The sequence below is a fragment of the Bombus affinis genome, chromosome 13, assembly GCF_024516045.1.
Source record: "Bombus affinis isolate iyBomAffi1 chromosome 13, iyBomAffi1.2, whole genome shotgun sequence".
NCBI lineage: Eukaryota > Metazoa > Arthropoda > Insecta > Hymenoptera > Apidae > Bombus > Bombus affinis.
This window is the reverse complement of record NC_066356.1, coordinates 6501116-6521590: the sequence shown is the minus strand read 5'-3', so window position 1 is coordinate 6521590 and position 20475 is coordinate 6501116. Positions and strand designations below refer to the sequence as shown.

The window sequence follows — 20475 nt, the reverse complement described above, 5'->3', positions numbered from 1 at the left end:
CATTCTTAATTTCGATCATCGATACCTTACGATATTCCTTTTTTAAACAAAATATTCATCAAATTTCTCAATTACTACTCAATGTGTATCCTTGTGATTATGGTTGCCTCGCTAAAGTATCCCAACGCGTATAGAAATTCCTTATGAATATATTACGCGCGTTACGTAAAACATTTGGAAATTTAATGCTGCAAAGAGACACGGCTATTGAATTGATTATGTTAATGGAACGTATGTGCGAATATTACAATGAAATGTACCGTATGAATGAGATTTTTTAATGTTTTGCACAACGCACGAATTATCGTCGTACCGGTTCAGTAATTGAAGCAGCTGCGAAACAGCAAAGGCCAAGAAAGACGGTTGTTTCAAACATTTTATTTAATGGAAAGGGTCAACGAGTAATAATTAGTTTTTATTTAAACGAAAGCCAATGATCGATAACTGTGATAGAAATTCCTCGAACAATTAAATCAAGAAATGTTAATCGTTCTCGTTACGAATAACCGTTTTGAACGATTAAAATTTTGTTTGACTACCGACAGCCGCTATCGATGAGGGAAATTTAATTTTCTGATTATCAGTAGCCGATATAAATGATCGGGAATTTGTTTGATTATCGATAACCATTATCGACGTGAAAAATATTTTCTAGTTACATTCGGCTATTGTCGATTGTTAGCGACATTATCGATAGAATGGTGTCAAATAAATTGAATAAACATACCGTTCCGTATGATAAGCGTAGAGACATAATGCAGAGCTTCGATTCGATAAAAGCAAATTTTAAATCTTTCGAATTGTGCCACCATTGATGCCAAGTAGCGGTATAATAATTATATGGAGTCTTATGAAATGATTTTAATTTCATTTTAATAAAATGATTTTAAATTGAAGGAAAAATTGAAGGAAAGAAAAGAAAATATATATATATATACGAACTATGATAATTCCCTGCGCATTTCTACGTTTCAAAATCGTTGTTATATTTTGTGAAAATTATTTGTCTGGAATTATTAATATTCGGTAAAATTAATTTAGATTAATGTTTAATAGAATATTAAGAATTAGGTTTCATGATGATTATAAGCTGTAACTTTCCAAGGTTTCCTTTACAACATCGAACCTTAATCATCTACGAGTATCTGCGAATAATTTCACGATCCACTGTATATTCCGTAAAAGTAATTAGAAAATCATAGATTTGCATAAAAAACGTGTTTCACATGAAATTTTTATTGCCTGTATAATCTTTTTTTCCGATGAATATTCTCGTTAAGCGTATCCTTTGATATTTCAGCGAGGCAAGTGCTTTACGTGTAGCCTGCGTTATTTCGATAATTCTTTAATTTTCTTCTGTACCGGCAGCTCGTAAGAATATTTCAAAATTCAACCGCACGTTGCATATTTCACGCTGACAATATTAACGCTTCGAGGAGCTTGCCTCTAACTGCATCATGCACAACGCTGGCTATGCCAGTGTAAGTATAAATTGGAGTATAAACTACCTTTTGTAGTGCAAAAAATGCATTACCCTCTCCTGTCTTTCATCTTTCTCTCCCTTGCGTATTCTTCGTCGATTTACTTTCACTTTTTCCTTTTATCTCGGGGAATTCCGTCTTTCTTCCTCGTTTTTTTTCTTTCTTCTTTTCCTCTTTTTTTCGCAGAATTTCTCGGCGACATCTCATTTATCTCTCGACCACGATATTATCTGTTTAGAATTGGTGAAATAAAGTCGATCTCGTTGGAAAGAAAATTGAGGAAATTTTGGCGCCAATTAGGATTTGAAATCCTTTGTAACACGAAGATTCACAAATTTTCCAATTTTTCACATTTTTGGATTAAACGAAGTCCTTTACAAAAATCGTTCGAAAACGTCCTTGGAAAAATTTTAGCAAAATAAAATTCGTATAGTAGTTCCCATTTTAAAGGTCCGCCGATGTAGGTGCGTGTCTCGTGACTCAAAGCTACTCACGTACTGTATCACGTTCCGCTATATTTTTCTTTGCTGTACGGTCCGTGTCTTTGATCTATTTCTCGTTGTAACTACTTTAATTGCAACGGTTTCTCTAAATTGGCAGAAACATACTACGAACACGTTTCATCTATAACATTATATGTATGTACAATTTCCCCTCTGCAACAATATAGAAACATGGAACGTGTATTACGTGGTTTCACTTTTTAATTAACGATCATCCAGCCTTTCTAGTTGCCGGTGTACTTGCAGAGCTTGTATTAATGATGCATTAAAACTTCACAAGTTCTAATTGCGCCTTATAATTAAAGATACTTTGAAAAATCGCGTTAAATCGATTAAGAAAAGATTGTTAATTAACTGGAAAAATTGCGTTAAACGGACTTCAAAAGATCTGCCGGGCTTCTACAACCGACGATCAAAGTTACTTTGAAAAATTGCATTAAATCGATTTTAAAAAGTTGCATTAATCTTTCACAATTTATCATTGAAATTACTTTGAGAAATCGCATTGAATAGACTTTTAAAAATGTGCTAGATTTATAATTAAAATTATACCACTCGTAATTAAAAAGTTCATTCCAAAAATTGCATGATATCCACGCAAAGAAAAAGTTTGCTTTGAGGAAAATTACGCAGTGGCTACAAAAGGTATTGACATACGCCGTTATTTTCTAGTGAAACGTTGTTTTATCTTCGTTTCATTTCCATGATAACAAACTTCTGTAGTCGTACAAAACGGTGTGCCAATATTAAGTGTAACTGCTGTATAAAACCGACTTTCTAATTTTGTGAAAATGTGAAAGCAGAAACGAATTTTTAATATTCCACGCTATTTCAAGTCAAGTACATAATCCAATCATAATATCTTTATCGCAATGCAATTACAACACCTTTGCTGTAATCCAATTATAACACTAACGTTACAATCCTATCGGTCGTATGAGAATTATAAATTAGAATACTCTGAAGAAATTACAGAAAATCGAACTCGATCGATCTTGTATATCATTCATCGGCAGTTTAATCGAAGTTTCATGTCGTCTGAGTTCGTCGTATTTTAAAATGCGATCGTAATGATGGACGAAATCAGGACCGGTGAATTTTTCATGAAAATATCAGAGAAAACAATTTCGGGATTTATCCGCGGTTTTATTGGTCGTCGTTGAGTGGTTCTACGGTGTCGTTTGTCTCACATTCGTTTAACGAGTCCTCTTGAGACCTGTCAGTTGGCATACAGCAAGTTCGTTCTTCACCAGACAATTCCCGCTTCTATCGCTACGAATTTATTAAATCCGGTTCTATACGCCCGTCCTCCATCCCCTTATTCTCGTTCGAATACTGAAATACACGTGGAAAATAGTTTCCTAGGAAATTAGGAAGTCCGCTTACGCGTGCATTCAGGTCAACTAATTACAGCTTGTCTTACCCACGCTGTGGTTTGTCTTCTTAATGAGAAACTCGAGAGAACAGATCATTACGGCGATCGATTGCGTTTTGTTTTTCTATTTAATTCGAATTTATTCGCCTCGAATATTTCTTAAAATATTCCCCAATGGGGTCGTGTATTTGCTTGTACACGTAAATATGGAAAATTAATCGTGCGTCAAATTATAGTAGATTCGGATTTTCGAGTAATTCTTTGGCCGAAAGGTGGAAACAATGCAATTGGATTTTCGTGTACAGAAATATTTTTCAAGCTTCACGCATTTTAAGATACGTAGGTGTGAAAGTTAAGCTCCTGTTAAATTAGATTTGGATCTGATTCTCTGTTCGAAAAGTGGAGAAAATGGAATTGCATTTTCGAGTATGAAAATGCTTCTCAAGGTTCTTACGTTTGAAAATACAAAGATATTACAAAAAAATGATTGTCCGTTAAATTACATTTGGACTTTCGCGCTATTTTTCATTCAAAAAAGAAGAAAAAAGTAGATGAAAGGTGGAATTGAATTTACAGGTATGAGATTATTTTTTAAAGCTCGCGTATTAAAACGTGGATAAGGTGTTAGATCGTAAATAGAAGTTTGCTTTTTCGATTATAATCAGCACGGAGATTCATTCACGGTTGTACATTCTCTTTCCTGTGAACAAAGCCGTGCATTGTTCATACACCATTCGAAGGAGTGCAGATTAAATTCTCATTGAACAATGTACGCTTTTCCTTGACGAATTTCACCGAACGAAACGACTAACTACTTTCCCTAATCGTGTGCTTTTCTTTTATAATATTGTTCGTGTCTTTTATTGTAAGCTTGTTCGCTTTGTATTTAAATGGATTAATTCAGCGATAGGAATCCCTTGTAAGTACAATTCCAATATAACTCCAGTGTCTTAGAAGTGGATTAGAAATAGCAATACAGATACTGCAACGAGAGATGTATCAGTGTCAATTATATCTTCATTATTTAATCTCTATCTTAATGATCTACACCTATCTTAATGATCTAAATGCATATCAATCTTTGTCATCAATTAAATGTTTGAAATCTGTTTGACTGAATGTCTGAGCCTGCAGAACGTTCTGTGAGCTAAGTTTCTCCATCGGCGAACATAATTCCTGATAACTAGATAACGAATTTCCGTGGAAATTCGTATTTTTTCATAGTATGATTAATAAAATAAAAAATTGTTTTACCTACCAAGTATTATAGGTAGCATTATACTTTGGATATTTTGTACATTTTTTTCACATCTATGCATCACATTCTATGCAATTTTGCATTTTAAAATTTTCCACGGATGCATAAGAAACCTCGGTCTGCTGACAATCGCTCGTTTTTTCTAATTTCATTCTTTACATAAAAAGGGTAAAAATAAATTTACCGTAACTCTATAACAAAATAATAAAAAAAATAAAATTTTTCAAAATATGATAAAGGAATGCGTTTACGTGTTCTGTAGAAATCTGTATCTGCATTCCACGCTGTGTTCGCATAAATATAAAGCATAACTATTAGCATGCAAGAGTGGCATTTTAAAATGTCTGAGAAATGCAATCGGCTTATGCCACGCGCTCGCCGGAAACGTGCTTCTTTTGTACATATCTGCCTTTGTAGCTACCCTCGTATACCTGTTCGCTATCCAACAACACTCTACATAAACTGCACCAGTCACGGTATTATGCTCTTCTGACTCCCTGCTTTTCACGAGTTCACCGGAAAAGTTACCTGGATTCGAAAAGTTACGTACCCACTGAAAAAAATAATAAATGGAAGGATATAAATATATGGAAAAAATATATACAATTTGGAAGGGTTGATGCGATCATCTCACGAAGATACATATTTTATTATCCTATTAAGATCAAATGGATTTTACAATAATTCGCGTGTGTTAGCTTTAGTTGGTTTTTGCATATGTTAAGAGTGGAATTTGAAGCTAGTTATCGGAAATTAAATTCGTTGGTGCAAAACGTTAGAGATATCTCGCAGAATAAAACACAGCTGTTCGATCAGCTGAAAATCTGTCTTCAAATATTGACACGGGTAACATCGCAGGTTCTAGAAATGAGATTTTTGTTGTAGATGACGCGCCGTTGTTATTTAACAATATGTATAACATATAAAGACCCGCCTTGGTTATTACACGCCCTTACGTCAATTATATTTACAATAAAATGCAGCCACGTATGACTTTGTAGAACAAAATAATTTTTATTTCTTCTTCGATAGATCCACGTGAAACTTCTACAATATCAATAATGAACATTGTACTTGGTATATTTGCGCTCTATACATTTTTGAATTATTATATTTTCCGTAAATGCGTAACGATCCCTTGGCTTAATATATTAAAAACATACATATTTTCGCAGTACTATAATTAGTATTGTACTTTGAATATTCCATACGCAGGATGCAGCCGAATAACGTGCGCAAGCAGGCATGAAGCGATTCCTTATGAAAAAATAAGAAAAGAATATGTAATAACATGTTTTCATATATCGTTTCGTTTTTTGAGAAAATCGAGTTTGAAAATTTATCGAGTACATTAACATGGCTAATTCCGAATTGGACAACAGTAAATAATCGATAGGACAGATACAGTTATTCTGCAGTAAAGATAAATCAAAGACGTAGAATAAAATTATTCTGCAAAACGCTTTGCTTCTGAGAAAAATAAATTTGAAAATTTATCATACGCAGGCTAATTGTTAACTAAACAGGCCCAGACTCTATTTTCTTGAAAATGAGGCCTTAAACGGAAATTTTATTCGCCATCTTTTACTTATTTTCGTATAGAATAAACTACTGACTGATCCTACCCAGTCGGTAATTAGCCAAGTTCAACTATACCTTGCAAATTTTCAGGCTCGGTTTCCTCGACAACGGAGAGTCGTGCCGTATGAAAAAAATTTCATTATGTATCTTCTTATCTTTTCGTAAGGAAACATGTCGGTACCCGCTTATATATATTATTCGGCTGCACTTTATATTTTTGCACTGTTTGTATTCGTTCTATGCATTAATGTCGCTTTAATTTCCACGAGAGTATAAAATTGCACGCCTAATTATTACACGCTCTTATAATAAATACATCCACGTTGAAACGCAGCCATATGCGTATAACCACGTACAACAAACAATTTTATTTCTCCCAAAATTTATCGCAATAATTAAATTTTCATAACGAAGGAAATCGCTTGGATGTCCAAGCTTCATTGATAAAAAGGCAGACTGTAGAAGGGTACGGTCAAAACGAAGTGCTGGAACGATGGGGGCGTCCGGTATGGTGGGGGCTAGACGGCAGCTGTTTGCTCGACCGCCGAGGGTCGCGTTCCATGTGTACCCGCCAGTAATGCCACATCGTTGTCGCCGGCTCTACAACGAGTATCGTGTGTTTATCCATGAAACTCGTGTTGAGAAACGTTCGTAAAAAATGTGACGTTTAGACTCCGTGAAAGTGTGTTCGTTAGTGTGTGCCTTGGTATGAATCGGAGAAAAATACAACTGAGAAAAGGAAGAAAATAAAATGGAGAAAACATAACCACCCGGTAACAACAAGAAACATCGAACATGAAGAGGTTGGAGGAAGAAATTGTTGATCAGTGTTGTGAGAACTGGTTACGCGGTCGAGACACGTTGGTCGACGACTTGTAAGGAGATTCCGAGTTGGCGGTGAAACGTGGTGAATTGAGAAACAGAATGAAAAGTGCGTGGAAGGTGACAGGTTAAGTTTCGAACAGGGGACGCTTGCCTCCAAACGGCACTGCTCGGTCGGTAACGCGCGAGAAATCGATTGTTTGCTTGAAGAGTAAACGTTCAAATAGCATATCGCAGTTTCTTTTATCTATAGTTAAAAAATTAATTGATAGCAAGTTACCTCGCTTTTATTTTTCAAGAGTTTGACAAATTGAATTTAGTATATGGTTGTCAAGAAGATACAGGTTATGTAAATTTTTTACGAACAATAATGGCGACGTAATTGCTAGGCAAATTTGATCGCCACTTAATTAGTCATTTTATAAATGTAGACTGCGTAATGTTCGTGTACAGGTCGTTAAAGTGAATTAACCTAGTTAGAGAGGTATAAGGTGTCGATCTACAATTGGGATCGTCACTGTGTCACAGAGTGTACACAAATATCACGTGTCGCGAGTGTAACATCCGAAATACAGGTAATCTATTACGCTGACAGGCGTATCTGGTATCGAGACAGTCATTTTTGCCACGACGAGTATTGGAATTTAATATTCATCGCTAGATCAATCGATACGTCAGTCAAATATTTTTTCCTCGTACATATTGTCGTTCGATCTACCTTTTCAATTGGAACGATTAATATATTATCAAACTTTTCTGTAAGAAAGAAAATTATTTTTATCGTATTCTTCGTACTTAACCTATTAGTATTTGAAACGATTAAAGTAATATCTGAAGAGACTTTTCTACAATAAAGAGAATTATTTTTATAATATTTTATTAACTTGCAATTGCGAAATAAGATTGAGAATGAGATTTTCGAATATATGCGAAGTGTGCAACCGCGTTATAGCAGAAAATGGCTGTCGTCAGACAAGAGTACATAGTTCCTTTTCCTTCTTGGGAAACACGATGAACGTTATCTCAACTCGAATGGTCGACTTGCTCTCGATGGTATTCGAGAACGGTAGTGAACGGACGCACGTGCGTCCTTGCGAGGTAAACTTCTATGCATGGAAGGTTGCATAACCATAAGTCGATTCGTTCATGGACATTTTCCCACCAGTTTTAGGTATTTTCTTTTGCTTTTCTTCACATTTTTCTTGATATCCCAAAGACATTGTCTTTTCTCTTTCGACTATCTCATGTATAGAATTTTCGAAAAACGTATTAAACGTTGCTTCCTTGGAGAAAAACATTTTAACTTGATCAAGATTAATTCAACATACATATATGTATATGTATATATTTATTTTCCTTTAATTGAACACTTTAATTAAATAATAGCAACGAAGCTTAAATATTAAAGATATGATATTTTGTAAGACCAGAGAAAGATCATTATTTTTTCATATTTTTCCGAGGAAAATAATGCATACATACATAGTATGTGGTCATTGAGCGTTAAGTTTAACTGTTCGTAAGCATGTTATTTACTATAACGTTAAGCTTAACGCCCACTGGTTTGGTCGCTCGTGTTAGTAACGCGTTGTGCAGCGGCGTTAGTAAATGGTTAAGGTTAAGCGCGTACGTTATATTTCTTAGAATCAAAATTAAAAATGATTACGTATCTCTTCCTGGCTTTAATGCCCGCCTAACAGCGGTTGAGTCACTGTTTATTTTATGTTATAATAATGAAGCGAAGGGCTGACTATAATATGACAGCAAAATCCACTTAAAGAATAAATTTGTTATCAAAATCATGTTCATATATTGTTTGATGGAATAATAACACTTAAATGTAACTTAGAAAGTAATAAACGTGAAACAACTACATGAGTCAGAATTGATCCAGCCTTCGCCGAGGGTTAATATTTTAGCTTCATCTCTATCATATGATCTCACGGCAGTTTGTCTTCTTCTCGTTATTATGATTCACCAAACGACGAGTTAAAAATTATTATCATAAAAAATTAGAGGCACGTTACTTACAATAGGACGTCTCGACAATATTCGTCGTAGGTGTGAGTCTTGTATCCTCATAATCTTATATTTTTATGGACACAAAGAAATAGTAAGACAGATAGAGGTTTATCTCGATTCGTAAATATTATGACTTGTATAAATTGTTCAAGTTGCTAACATCGTATATGGGTGTTAATTTCCCATTATAATGTAATAATTACGTTGCAAATATATACGCGTATTTTTATGAACAGCAAGAAATGGAATATATCAAATGCTAATTGAAATACTAAAGAAATAAAATATTAAAAATGTCTAATTAGAACGCTAAGGTAATAGAGGCTAAATAGAGATCTGTTTTTTATTATAAATCTTCTAAATATTATAAATGATTTATGTACGTCGTATAACGGATACCTGACTTGTAACATTTTGTACATTTTTAAGTATTACGCGTATTCACAGTCTAGTGGTATCTTGATGTTACGTGTTCATCGTGTTGCTATGTTTTTGTAACACGTCGTTCGAATTCATTAAGTATGCGTCTTGAGTCAGTTGGAAGAGCTTGACGAGCGGAAGGAGGCGTTCGTCTGGTGTCAAAGAACCGTAGTTTCACGCGGCAAAGGAAGTAGATTGCAGTTTATCGTAGACGGTGTTCCGATAAGGGAGACAACGCCTCAAAAGGATCCATTGTTAACGTTTTCATCTGTCCAAGGCCGTTCTACGTTTTAATTGCCCTAATTCTCGCGAATCGTGCGCTTTATTAGAGAACTTTTTTATTTCACTTTATCTCAGCCTATTAGTCTGGTATTCTTTTTTTTTTTATCGATTTGTTCGTTTCTATAGCTTCAATGAATTACGCGTTCTATTTGGGAATTTAATAATAATCGAGAAATGATCCGCTGAAAACAGGGTTCTACTTCACTTCATCGAAATCCGCGCCAAAATAATGGAATCTATCAACGGTGTAGATATCCTGCAACACACATCACTGAGCATATTTAATTTTGATAGGATATTGGATTTTTGAACAAGCAACTTGAATTTATAAACACAATTTGTTCACTAGAAGCTATGTATTGTTCGTAGAGAATCACTAGTTTCTCGTTAACTTAACGTATAAAATAAATATAATACCATACATAAATACAATATAAAATCAAACAAGTACACTTATACGATATATGGACAATATATGTAAATATTGAAAGGGTTAGTTCTATTTTCAACATCGATAACAACTTGTGTCTTAATCTGACCTCGGCGAGGATCCAAGAATTACCGTAAAAAGTTGTTATTTCTTCACCTGACGTTTCCCTATTAGTACTTTCCTTAACGATTCATTAATTTCACGGTCGATGGCTTGCTGGTGGCACGCGGTTCGTTACGGAACAACGTTATATTAACAATGCCAGAGTACAGTAACTTCAGAGAAAATGGATTGTAATTTATCGACGAGATATAACGAGCACGACGCGATAAAAGAGGACAGATGCTTTAATTACTCTTTGTCAGGGTCAGGAGAGCTTCCAGGCTTCCTTTCCTTTGATATCGTATTTTTGGTCGAAATCGGTATTCGTATTTCTTTTGAGAGATTAACAAAGAGGACACGTGGTCGTTCGATTCCTAACCCGGCACATCGAACAAAACGTGGCTTATAAAAGGCCCCGTTAGCCGCAAATCGTTTTTTCAGGATTTCTGCTTCGGTGACAGCGCGTCGACGCTTGTGCAGAGATAAAACAGTGGCTTGGATGCCCGTTTATTACTCTGTCTTTTGTATCCTTTGCCCTCGTTGCCCTTTCTCCTGGCTTCCCGCGCCTGGATCCCCAGGAACAATGTTCATTGCCTCTGATCCCTCTCGTATCGAAGTTCACACATTCGCATCCGATTTTCACTTGCCACAATCTTGTACATTAACGAAGATTTTTCATACAGCACTTGTCTCTATACTATTATACTTTGCATAAATCTTTATACTTCTATACTTCTGTATTTATACTTGTATAATTTACAAAACAAAATTCTAATTTAATAATAGCAAAATAAATAGTAATAGTAATAATAAAACGTGAAATCTTTTTATAAATTAGAATGAGAAATGTAAAAAAAGTACATATTACACTTCGTGAGTATTAGGCATTGAAAGCTTATGATTTCGTGGAAGACACAATAATTAGTTGAGATCAGACATTGTAAGTGCCATAAGACAAATTTTAGAAGTTATTAACTTAATTATATTATGTTAAAATAAAACGTGAAACATTATTTTGATTATAGGCAATGCTCGTCGGTTTTTATTAATTTTAGTTTGCTTACGAATAACCATTATCGATGACGGAAATTTCAGTTTGGTCATCGAATGTTCATTTGGTATCGAGGGGAAGTGGGATCGAACGACGCGGAAAATCACGACTTGGCCATAAAATGATATTTCTTCTGTCTTTTCTGTTATTCCCTTCAGCACGTTCCAAAGGGTGATTAATCCAGCTCCATCGAACAAGAAAACGCGAAGCAATTTTCCGTAATGTAATCCACTTTCGTTGCTTGGAGCTCTTAATGGTGGCGAAAAAGTTGCTTCGACAGGGAAGTAGTAAAAGTTCTAATTTCATTCGACTCCCGAGGAAAGTAATATCCTCGGATTGAAGCCCATCCGATGGAATCGGCGTCTCGATGCGGCAAAGCCACTTCTCTCTATCGAGAAGGAAAGGAAAAAAAAGAGATCTCTTGTTAACATTGTTACCGCGGCACGGGTTGCTCTGCTGCGTTTTCTAGTTAAATGAGACTCGAAATAGGCTTCTATAATATCGAGAGAATTCGAAAGGCAATATAAATGGCGAACGTGTATCTCGTTAGATGGTAGAGCCTCTTCGTTCTTTAACGTCGTTGGAAATCTGAGCGTGGAATTACGACGATACGATCTTTCGTAGTAACAATCGTGAGACAGTAATCACGAAGAAGAAAGGGGAAACGGAAGCGTTATTAGTGGCTATTAGCACAATAGACGTTACAACGAGAGGAAGTTACTGCTACATATCCTCTTCATCTCTCTATTGTTTCTTCTACCCCTTCTACTATTCTATATCCAGATACATATTTTCTCGATGAAGAAATTGATGTACTCTCCCGCTTGTTAACCACGATAATTGCCACTCGGAAAAATTAGGTATTCGAAATATCGATAGTTTCTCTTTCTTCGATAGTCTCAAGTTCTGAAGCCGATAGTAATTGCCATTTGAAGGAATTGACGGGAGATAATATTGGTTGCTTTTCTTTTTTAAATATTCGCAGCTCTGAAGTCGATAATCGCGGCTCACAGAAATTAATGAAACATAATATCGCGTGTTTTTTTGCTTTTTTTAATGTTTCAAGTTCTAGAGCCGATAATTTACCGCTTGAAGGAATCAATGAAAGATTATTTTGCTTGCTTTCGTCTTTATCATATTTGAAGTTCGAAAGTGGAGGATTTCGCCGTTTGAAGGAATCATTGAGAGATAATATTGCTTGCTGTAGAGTTTGTAATATCTTAAGTTGCAAAGTCGGTAATTGCTGCCGTTTGATTTCTCCAGTTTCTTAGAGCGTCGACGGGATCTTGGACAAATCAATCCTCCCCTGACAATTTACTTACCTCTGGCTTTAATTATCCCATTATCATCTCGACGAGCCGTAATTACCTCGTTAACTTCTAACGAACTCCAATCTGTATCGCAAGAGAGCGATTTTATTCCTCTCGATCGATCCGAGTACGTCGAAGCTGCTCGTGTTTCTGCAGTCCAGTTGGTTGCAAAACATACAGTCTCTTACATAAGCCTACATACATTCTTCAATTCTGAAATAATTATAACAACAATGATTAGGTAGTGTCGAGAAATCGCATCAAATTTTATGTTGATTGAACTTATATTTAAATTTACTTGTACAGGGCGGTTGGTAACTGGTGGTACAAGCGGAAAGGGGGTGATTCTACGCGAAAAAAGAAGTCGAAAATATAGAATAAAAATTTTTCGTTTGGGGCTTCGTTTTCGAGAAAATTGACTTTGAATTTTGGCTCGGTACGCGTGCACTTTATCACGTCTCGTTATAACGGATGTCACTGACTTACGTATTTAAATAGATAACACAATTCATTAAAAAAGTAGACTCATTATTACGTTAATATCTTTAGAACCCAAATATTAAATTTTATTAAATTTAAATTGTATAGGAAAATGATATACGTAAAGAAGTGTATAAAATTAATTGATTTTTATCTCCAGAGTAAAACATGTTTAAAAAATAAAAATTTATATTCTGCCGCACAGATATCAAAAACGACCTACAATTTACGATCTTTCTGCCATCGAAGATCGACATTTTTGCAAATTTTCTGTTATCTACTATGTCCTTTTCTGTAAATCAAATACGTAAAATTCAATAAGCGTACACAGACCTCTGTGTCCGACTACACATTCTTTTGCGCTGCGTGCTTATCAACATTTCAAAATTAACAATTCGACCATCTGCCAGCCTCCAATCGTCCGTCTGTCGAGTTTATCTAATCATCAACGTGCTTATAATATCATTTCCGTCAGTTCTGTTTAATTTGCACTTACCTCGGCTCGTTCCTACAACGATTTTCATATCCATCGATTTTTCTTTTTGCGTATTATTTTATTGGTTTTAGCATCTACGTCTTTTTTCTCTCGTGACACCGTTTACTTTTCGATAAGGGCCGACCAGTCGATTTTCCCTGCGCATATATCTGCAAGGAATTTCTATTTGGCGTTCAAATCGTAAGTTTCGTCGACAACAATGGTCATTGTATCGAATCCAGCTGATTGATCTTAAAGAGAATATTCGGATGAGATCGATGCTCAGATCGATCTCTATTCTTCATTGCAATGGTGAGATGCGTCTTCTTCGTGAAGCTTGCAAAATCACTTATTTCACTTTCATCTTCTGGCCTAATTGTATTCGTCGACAAACCATCCTTTTGTCCGATTTCCAGGTTTCGAGGTTTATGGGCAAAGTTCGCTAGCCAGTTGCTTCGTTCAGTACACAAATGCTTTTGTTCGTTTCCAGTCGCATATCGTTGAATGAAATGCGTGTTTCATATATTACTGGGTTGGCAACTAAATGATTGCGGATTTTATCATTGCTACCTAATGACAAAATCCGCAATCACTTAGTTGCCACCCCAATACAAGAACCGCAGTATGCAACTGCTCAAGATGCGGTCGCAGAAAGGTCTAGAAATTGCCAGTCACGTTCGTAAATTACTGGAGACGAGTAAAAGCAGGAAGCGTTAAAACTTATCCGAGATTAAGAATTTTCAGAGATTCGGCATCAGTATTAATTCTAAGAGTACTATCGGAATAACAGCTTCACCAATTGTTTATAGATTGTCGATAATTTGAGTAAGATACTCAGAATGCCTGAAACTTCTGGAAGTTAGAAATTTTCTACGGATTCGTTGTTTAATTTGTGTATATATAATATATACATTTAGTTTGTATATAAATATTCTATAATATTTATTTATTTATTCCATGATATATTTCATAATAATAGAAGCAATAGATACAGGAACGCTTGTTTATACACCGAGTGTGGATCGTAAAAATTCTCAAAATTAAAATATTTCAGATTTTCCATGAAGATTGATTCTAGGGCTATCAAAGCTTGATACGTTTATGTTATAATTATGACGCATAATAATTGAAGCAACAGATGCAAGAATATTTGTGCATTGTCAATAATTTGTGAGATACTCGAGAAGCTTGAAACTTGTGAAAACTAGGAAATTCCTAGAGATTTGTTTTCTGTACTAATTCCATAGCTGACGAAGCTGAACCAAATACCTATTTCCACGATGAAAGTTAAAGTAACGAATGCAGGAATATTCGCGGATTATCAATAATTTCTAGACTAAATACGGATGTCGAAACTTTACCAAATGAAACAAATTTCTACAGATTCGTTATCGTTATTAATCCCAAAGCTATCTAACATTAACAGAACATCTGTTTCTATGGTGGAAGTTGAAAAGTAGCTCGTCAGTCATTTGTTAGTTTCTCTTGACGAATCGCAAAAGTATAATAGGAGGTGTTAAAAGTGCTCAGCGTCTTCGTACAGCCAGTTTAGAAATTCATTTCCAACGCTTCTATGTATTTCGCAAAATCCTAATTCGTATTCTAAAGCAGTGACGAACATCTCTCAAATTGTGTACAGAAGTTTGCGAACGACTTTAGGAAATACTCGCAGTCTGATTTAATCTTCTCCGATGCTTCAGTAAATCTGAAATCAGTTATCAAAATCACTTTCCATATTCCTCGGTCAAAAATTTCAAACAATTTCAAGAAACACTCGTCCCATAAATTCGCTTCCTTCCGATGCTTCTCTAATCGAATCCTAAATCCAATCAATAAATATCGCGCGTATTCTCTCGCCAGGAAACAGTTCCAGGGGCAATCGATCTATTCGATAGAAACATTAAGATCGCGTTATATCGATTAGAAGTAAATCAGAAGATGGGTGACGTTAGCCAATCAAATCTCCGTTTATCCACTTCCTCGATACTTGCTCTAACCATTTCGGTTTACTCTTTTGGCCACTCTCGATGCAATGCCCTCGATCTTGGCGATCCAATGGCCAGCCACGGACGCCGGCAATAAGTTTGATTGGGCTAACAAATTGTCACGCTCGTCTCGAGGAGGAAGAGTCGACGTTCAGTCCACTTCTTCGTAATGGGTAATTGTGGTTGGCGCACTGGAATCGACCGGGTGCGTGTCCTAAGTAAATAATAAAATCGTTTCGCTACGGGCATACGTCAGTCTGTCGTGTGACACGCATTCGTTCGGACTCGTTCGTGTTGGCCGCGACGAGCGTCTGTCGATCTGAAATTCGTCTACGATAGCGTTCAAACTTTTCTCATTTTCTTCCTCGTTCGTTCGGATAGAGTTGTCAAGGTCAGAAGGATATTTCAGTCAGACTAACTATTATATACATGTCATTTGTCGTGTGAACGCGTGAAATTCGATTACAACAAGCAAAAGTTAAAGCATCTACATCTGGAAAGAGATTATGTAACTCGTTATTAACACCGGCGTGATAAACTGTGAAATACACGTAACGCGTACTTACGTTGCAAGCTCAACATCGCAGATCATGGTTATCTACGAGGACGTAATTTCTATTCGTCAAAATGAAAGTTTGTGAGGCTAATGTCGATATTCTCAGCTGCAACTGACGTAATTCTGTGCCGTGTGTATATTACTTTATTTCTACGGGTTAATTTCTTTCTTTCATCAATCGTTACACGATAGAAGATCAAACAACCCTACGAGAGGATCGTTCCAATTGTTTCATCGTTTTTCGTTGTTTTAATAACACTGGTTCGTACTATACAAGTTCGATTATTTCGTGCGTAGTTCAAGATTGTGTTTCAAGGTATTAAAATTCGGCTGACTCGGATAACTGCTGTCTTATCGTGTTCCTAGAAATTACGGTTTTTCGTTTGACGTGGAATATGAATTTTCCCGGTGTAGCCGCGTTTTGTGAGTAATCCAACCGTTTAGCGAGACCAGGGACTTGTTCCAAACCCTGGTCGTTCCAAATGGAACTAGAGAACGGTAGAATTGAGTAGGATTTCGATTTAAAATGCGATCCACGTTATTGCTCTTACGACTGCATTCGTTTCTTCTACTTTTCTTCTTTCTTTCTCTCTTTTTTTCTTTTTCTTCTCTTGCCTTCTCGGGACACTATTGATTTTTACTTTTTATTTGTTCGCGCGAGTGACGGTGATTGCACCTATCGATGTTTTTAATGTCGTCATAAAGAGAGCTATTAACCTTGATGAGAAACGAAGTATATTTATAGGCTGTAATCCAAATGGACGTTTATTTCTCGCCGCAACAAATATATTTCGCGATACCTGACATTTGTCGTAAATTTTTCTTTCGACACTTTCAGTCGTTCGTAGGAAATGTTCATCGTGTTTGCCCAACCAAAGAAAGAACAGTCTGTGTTTTATCTACCGGAATATCGTCAGCGTTTGTGGTTACCGTGAGAATGTGACATTTCAGCTTACTTAAACCAAAGAAGTAGCCCGAAGAAAGAAGTCTTTCTCTGCCAAAGAAAATCAAACGTAACATGAGTCTCTATCGAAGGATACATTTAGTCAAACATTGTGCATATTCAACGAAATTGTCAACGAGAATAGTCACGAGTTATCAAGGAACCGAATGTGATACCATACGTAATACACTGTGCGTGATCGCACAGGTTAAGTTGGCTGAGATCGAGGAAAAGCAGGTCAAACTTTTTGAACTTTAAAAGACATCAGCCGCAAACATCGAAGGATCCTCCAGATGAAATTTCGCAAATTCTCCGCGTCCAGTCCCAAAATGGAATTGCTCTCGAGGCGATCGTCAAGCGACAGGATGTCGACCTTGAAGCGGTCGAGATCCTTTCGTGCATCGATAAAGCTCATGTCGAAACTGCGAAACCACGCGAGTCTTCGTTTAAACTCTGGCTTCGATCTTTCCCCGGTATCACTGCGAGACACGAAGAAACGCCGAAACCAAACGTCCCTCGTAGAAGAGACCACGTGGCCAACCAAAAGCCTCGAAATTCCTCCAAATGATTCGTCAAAAGACTCGTCGAAAGACTCTGACAGGTCCCTCAACAGCCTCTCGACGTCTCCCAGCTTGGGACATTCGATTTCCTCGAGCGAGCTGGAGTCTCGTAAAATCACCAGGGACCTGAAGAGCAAGTTGTGCCTTACGGACAGAATAATGGGCAAGGGTCGCAAGGAGCAGGAGAAATCATCGAAGAGGAACAACGACGCCTCATCCCCGAGAGTAACTCATATATTTCGTTGGAAGAGCAACGAAGAGACTTCGTCCGTGTCGAACGAAGATAAAGAGAAGAGAAACCTTCTCTGTGGTAGCCAGTTGTCCTACGAGAATCCTACTTTCCGGCTGGACAGTTCCTTAGACTCGTCCGTTTCCAGTTACGTGTTCGAACCTGAGCATTCTGATCACGTCGAAACGAAGGAAGAACGCTCCATCGAGAAGTCGTATCAGGATACTGGGTTAACGATAGTCGTAGATCCCGCCAGGCCAACGGAAGATGAAACGAGGAAGTCCGCCGAGGACAGAATCGTGTTCGACATGGAGGCGAATTTCGAGTGCAATAAGAACAATCGTCCCGTGTTCACCGTAACGAAAGCTAGGAGCTTGTCGGTGAACGACGTGATTTTACAAGATGAAGAGGCGGTGAGAAGTAGTTTGGCGTTAAACACGGTCGATGGGACGACGTTGTTCGATTGGCAGGCGGATGACCGCGGGATCGACACGACGGAAAAAGGGCGAAAGGATGGTGAGAAAGTTCGAAAGACTTCGGTTTGCTCGTCCAAGTCCTGCAGGATCAGGACGGTGGATAATATCGCGAATTTTTGGACCAATGCTCGCGGTGGAAGCTTTCGTAGCAAGGTGACGGTGGGCAGGAAGAAGTCGATGAAAGACTCGAGGGATGCCGAGTCCATGGATAGGATTCTTGTCACGACCACTTCTGGATCAAGTATGGGCTATCAGGTTTTTTGAGAATTTGTCGAATTTCTTCCGCTAAATTGGCTCATATTTTAGAGAGCATTTAGAAGAGAATTCTTTTCTACTATGCGAAGTTTTAATATAATATTTTATATTAACGATTATTATATATTACTGCAATTAATGCAGATAGTCAGATTAATATATGATACTTGATATCGTATACTCGAGACACGTGTCTCCTTTAAATAAACTGGATCAATCCTTTCGGTCTGATCATATGTTATGAGAAACAGGGAATAAATAGGAATATTTTAGTGGACAGTTATAATTAATACGATATTACTATTAATATAGACAGACGGATTGCATAATTTCACATACACGTTCAGTGAATAAACCTTCTTCGAATTCTTTAGGCAAATTGAATTATTTAGCTGAAGTGTCTGTTGATAAATCACAATGCCTACACAGGACACTCTACGATAATATTATTGAGAGCAGGAATGGACTAAGTCGCACTTTCTCTGAATTTCTGCCAATCTATGGCATGAATTTATTCCAAAGAAGCAGAGGAATTGATTTTTCTAAATAAAACCAACTAACGTACCAAAGTGAGTCGTTGCACACCTACCTATTTTTAACAACGAATTACTTCATTTTTTGAATATTGCTGTTAGTCCACTTTTACTCTCGATATAAGACACGTGGCTGCAATATCGTATTTATTAGTTCGATAAATATACTACGAAAGATGAGTAATTTTACCAATTTTCCACGTATATAGTGAAGCCAAGGGGAAGAGATTTCCTTGCAGACCGCTTATTGCAATTTATTTTTCTTGTCTAATTGCTTCATTTGACACTGCAAGCGAGAGAGAGGAGAAAAGAGCGAGGACGCGCGAATTCTTGAAAAGAATTTTAATTAGACGAAAATTACGCAATACGTAATAAGGAAGAATAAAATGTTCGAGTTTTCGCGAAGAACACTCTGTGTTTATCTTTGTACAAGAATGTTGAATTAACTGTATATACTGCTTTAACACGAATAGAAACGAAATTCTGCTCTCATTCGGATTATGCGACAGTTGGTTTGCACAATCAAGTTACAGTCGTCAGGATTTTGTTATCTATTGGATTAGCAATTAAGTGATTGCAGATTTTGTCATTAGGTGGTAATTAGGTGGTAACTTAGTTGTCAACCCAATAGCTAGAATGAAAATCCTTTTTTGCGTCCGTCGTCGTCCAGCCGTGTGCTTATTTATTTATCTCTGCACGCGGAAAGACTTTCCTTGCAATTTTTTCCTCTGGCGGATTGTCTTTATCCAGTTGCTTTGATTTGTGTTCACGCAGAGCTGTACTCTTTGCAAGGGATGGAGTTCCTGGAAGGTTTCGGCAAGAAAAAACAACAGCCAAATCAACAATCGAACAATATTTCGTCGGTGCACATCAATCCCCTAACGGCACAGTCTCTCAACATACACCTGCATGGTATCTTTGATTTTTTTTCTTCTTTATTTGCCATTCATTTTTTTTAAGAAGTTTCTCTTTTTTAAACACTTACAGCGATGAAGAAAAGTACTAGCATAAGTTAACTTGGAAGATTCTATATTAATTAAAAACATATATAATGTTTCCGTTTCTAATTAATTTTGTAATGTAATTTTCAAATGTTGAAAGCTGAATTTTCAAAGACTGACAGCTAATATTATGATTTCGCTTGTCCAGAAGCAATTGTACGTACATCTTTCATTTTTGAAGAACTGAAATTGTAAGAATCTTCTATGTCGACTTTGGTATTATTTTCACATTACACTTTTGGTCCTATGTTGGGTTTCTAAACAATTCCAGTGTCGATTTTACAAGAGAAATCTCACGTTTCGTTGAGAACAATCCATATTTATTATCCATTTTTACTACACGTA

The 20475-nt window shown here is 36.6% G+C and overlaps 1 protein-coding gene across 15 annotated transcripts in view; it reads left to right on the top strand.

Annotated features, from left to right (window-relative positions):
- The window catches only part of LOC126923460 (uncharacterized), a 193333-nt gene that overhangs the window by 153129 nt on the left and 19729 nt on the right, over positions 1 to 20475 (top strand). For 5 of the 15 annotated variants that reach the window (XM_050736929.1, XM_050736928.1, XM_050736927.1 and 2 more), the window contains one exon: positions 19904 to 20041. The exons of 1 other annotated variant lie outside the window; for it this stretch is intronic. In XM_050736929.1, coding sequence (XP_050592886.1) covers positions 19904 to 20041 — 138 coding nt within the window. 9 more of the 15 variants (XR_007713172.1, XM_050736918.1, XM_050736925.1 and 6 more) reach the window with 8 other exon arrangements.